We start from the raw sequence: 1,358 nt of genomic DNA, 5'->3' as shown, positions 1-1,358 counted from the left end.
TTAGTGTAAGAAAAAATTGAAGTTGTGTATACTAATCTGATTGGTCAGTAACATAGGACATGGATAGATTAGCCATAATTTGAAATGTTCAAATCAGTTTTATTTTGAAATTTTCTGATATCTCTAAGCTCTCATCATAACAATATGAATTCTTACTGAGAATGATAGGGTTTTTTTCCCCCTACTATATCAGTATCCACAATTGCTCATTTTTTCCATAGATTTTTCATGGCATTTTTCACCTCTGCATTTCTCAATGTATAAATCAGGGGGTTGAACATGGGTGTCAAAATACAATAAAACACAGCCACTATTTTGTCTATGGACAAAGTAGATGATGGCCGCATATAAATAAATATACAAGGCACAAAGAACAGGGCAACAACAGTGAAGTGGGCCCCACAGGTGGACAGGGCTTTACGTCTCGCCTCCGCACCATGGCACCTCAAGGAACGCAGGATGACAGCATAGGAAGCAACCAGCATGAGGAAGTTCAACAGGCAGATCACACCACTGTTGGCGACCACCAGCACGCCGATGACATACGTGTTGGTACAGGCAAGTTCCAGCAAGGGGTACAAGTCACAGACAAAGTGATTGATCACATTAGGCCCACAGAAGGGCAGCTGAAGGACCAGGAGGAGCTGGACCAGGGAATGCAGGAAGCCTCCCAACCAAGCCACCCCCACCAGCAGGGCACAGAGATGCCTGGTCATGATGGTCGTGTAGTGCAGGGGCTTGCAGATGGCCACGTAGCGGTCATAGGCCATGACCGTGAGCAGAATGATTTCCGTTCCTCCCAATAAATGGGCAACAAAGAATTGAACCAGGCAGCCCTCAAAAGAGATGGCCCTCCCCTCATACAAGGAGTCAGCGATGAGTTTGGGGGTCATACACGAGGAATAGCAAGTATCAATGAATGACAAGCATGAGAGGAAAAAGTACATAGGAGAGCCCAGGGTGGGACTGAAGATAATGGTGATCATGATAAGTAGGTTGCCTCCAACAGAAACAAGGTAGACAATCAAAAAGAACACAAATAATACTCTCTGCACTTCGGAGTTTTGTGAGAGTCCCAGCATGAAAAATTCCGTGATGTTTCGTGAACTATCCATGAATCGTGAGCTACAGCAAGGACTTGGGTTAAAAGAGATTCACCCAAAAAAAAAAAAAAAAAAAAAAAAAAAGAGAGAGATTCACCCAGAAAAATCTGTTACTCCTTCTTTCGAGAAACTTCAAATTGAGGAAAAGCAGTGTTTCTGGAATAGCGTTATTCCAAATCCTGAATCCCAAAGCAAGAACCTGCTAATAATATAAATAATTTTCTGCATTCCTAATTAATAATTTAACCAAGTACA

General features: G+C 42.5%; 1 protein-coding gene across 1 annotated transcript; it reads right to left on the bottom strand.

Annotated features, from left to right (window-relative positions):
* Positions 1-206: 206 nt before the first annotated feature.
* LOC140613320 (olfactory receptor 4C3D) lies at positions 207-1,115 on the bottom strand. The gene has a single exon (XM_072791855.1). It carries the CDS (start codon positions 1,113-1,115, stop codon positions 207-209), a length of 909 nt encoding a protein of 302 aa, XP_072647956.1.
* Positions 1,116-1,358: the final 243 nt, after the last annotated feature.

Source organism: Canis lupus, chromosome 21 (assembly GCF_048164855.1).
Source record: "Canis lupus baileyi chromosome 21, mCanLup2.hap1, whole genome shotgun sequence".
Lineage (NCBI taxonomy): Eukaryota > Metazoa > Chordata > Mammalia > Carnivora > Canidae > Canis > Canis lupus.
Note: the sequence above shows the minus strand (reverse complement) of the source record. Positions and strands in the feature narration are given on the sequence as shown.

What these genes read in the sequence shown, in the direction of transcription:
- LOC140613320 (XM_072791855.1), bottom strand. Translation starts at nt 1,115, where the DNA reads ATGGATAGTTCACGAAACATCACGGAATTTTTCATGCTGGGACTCTCA.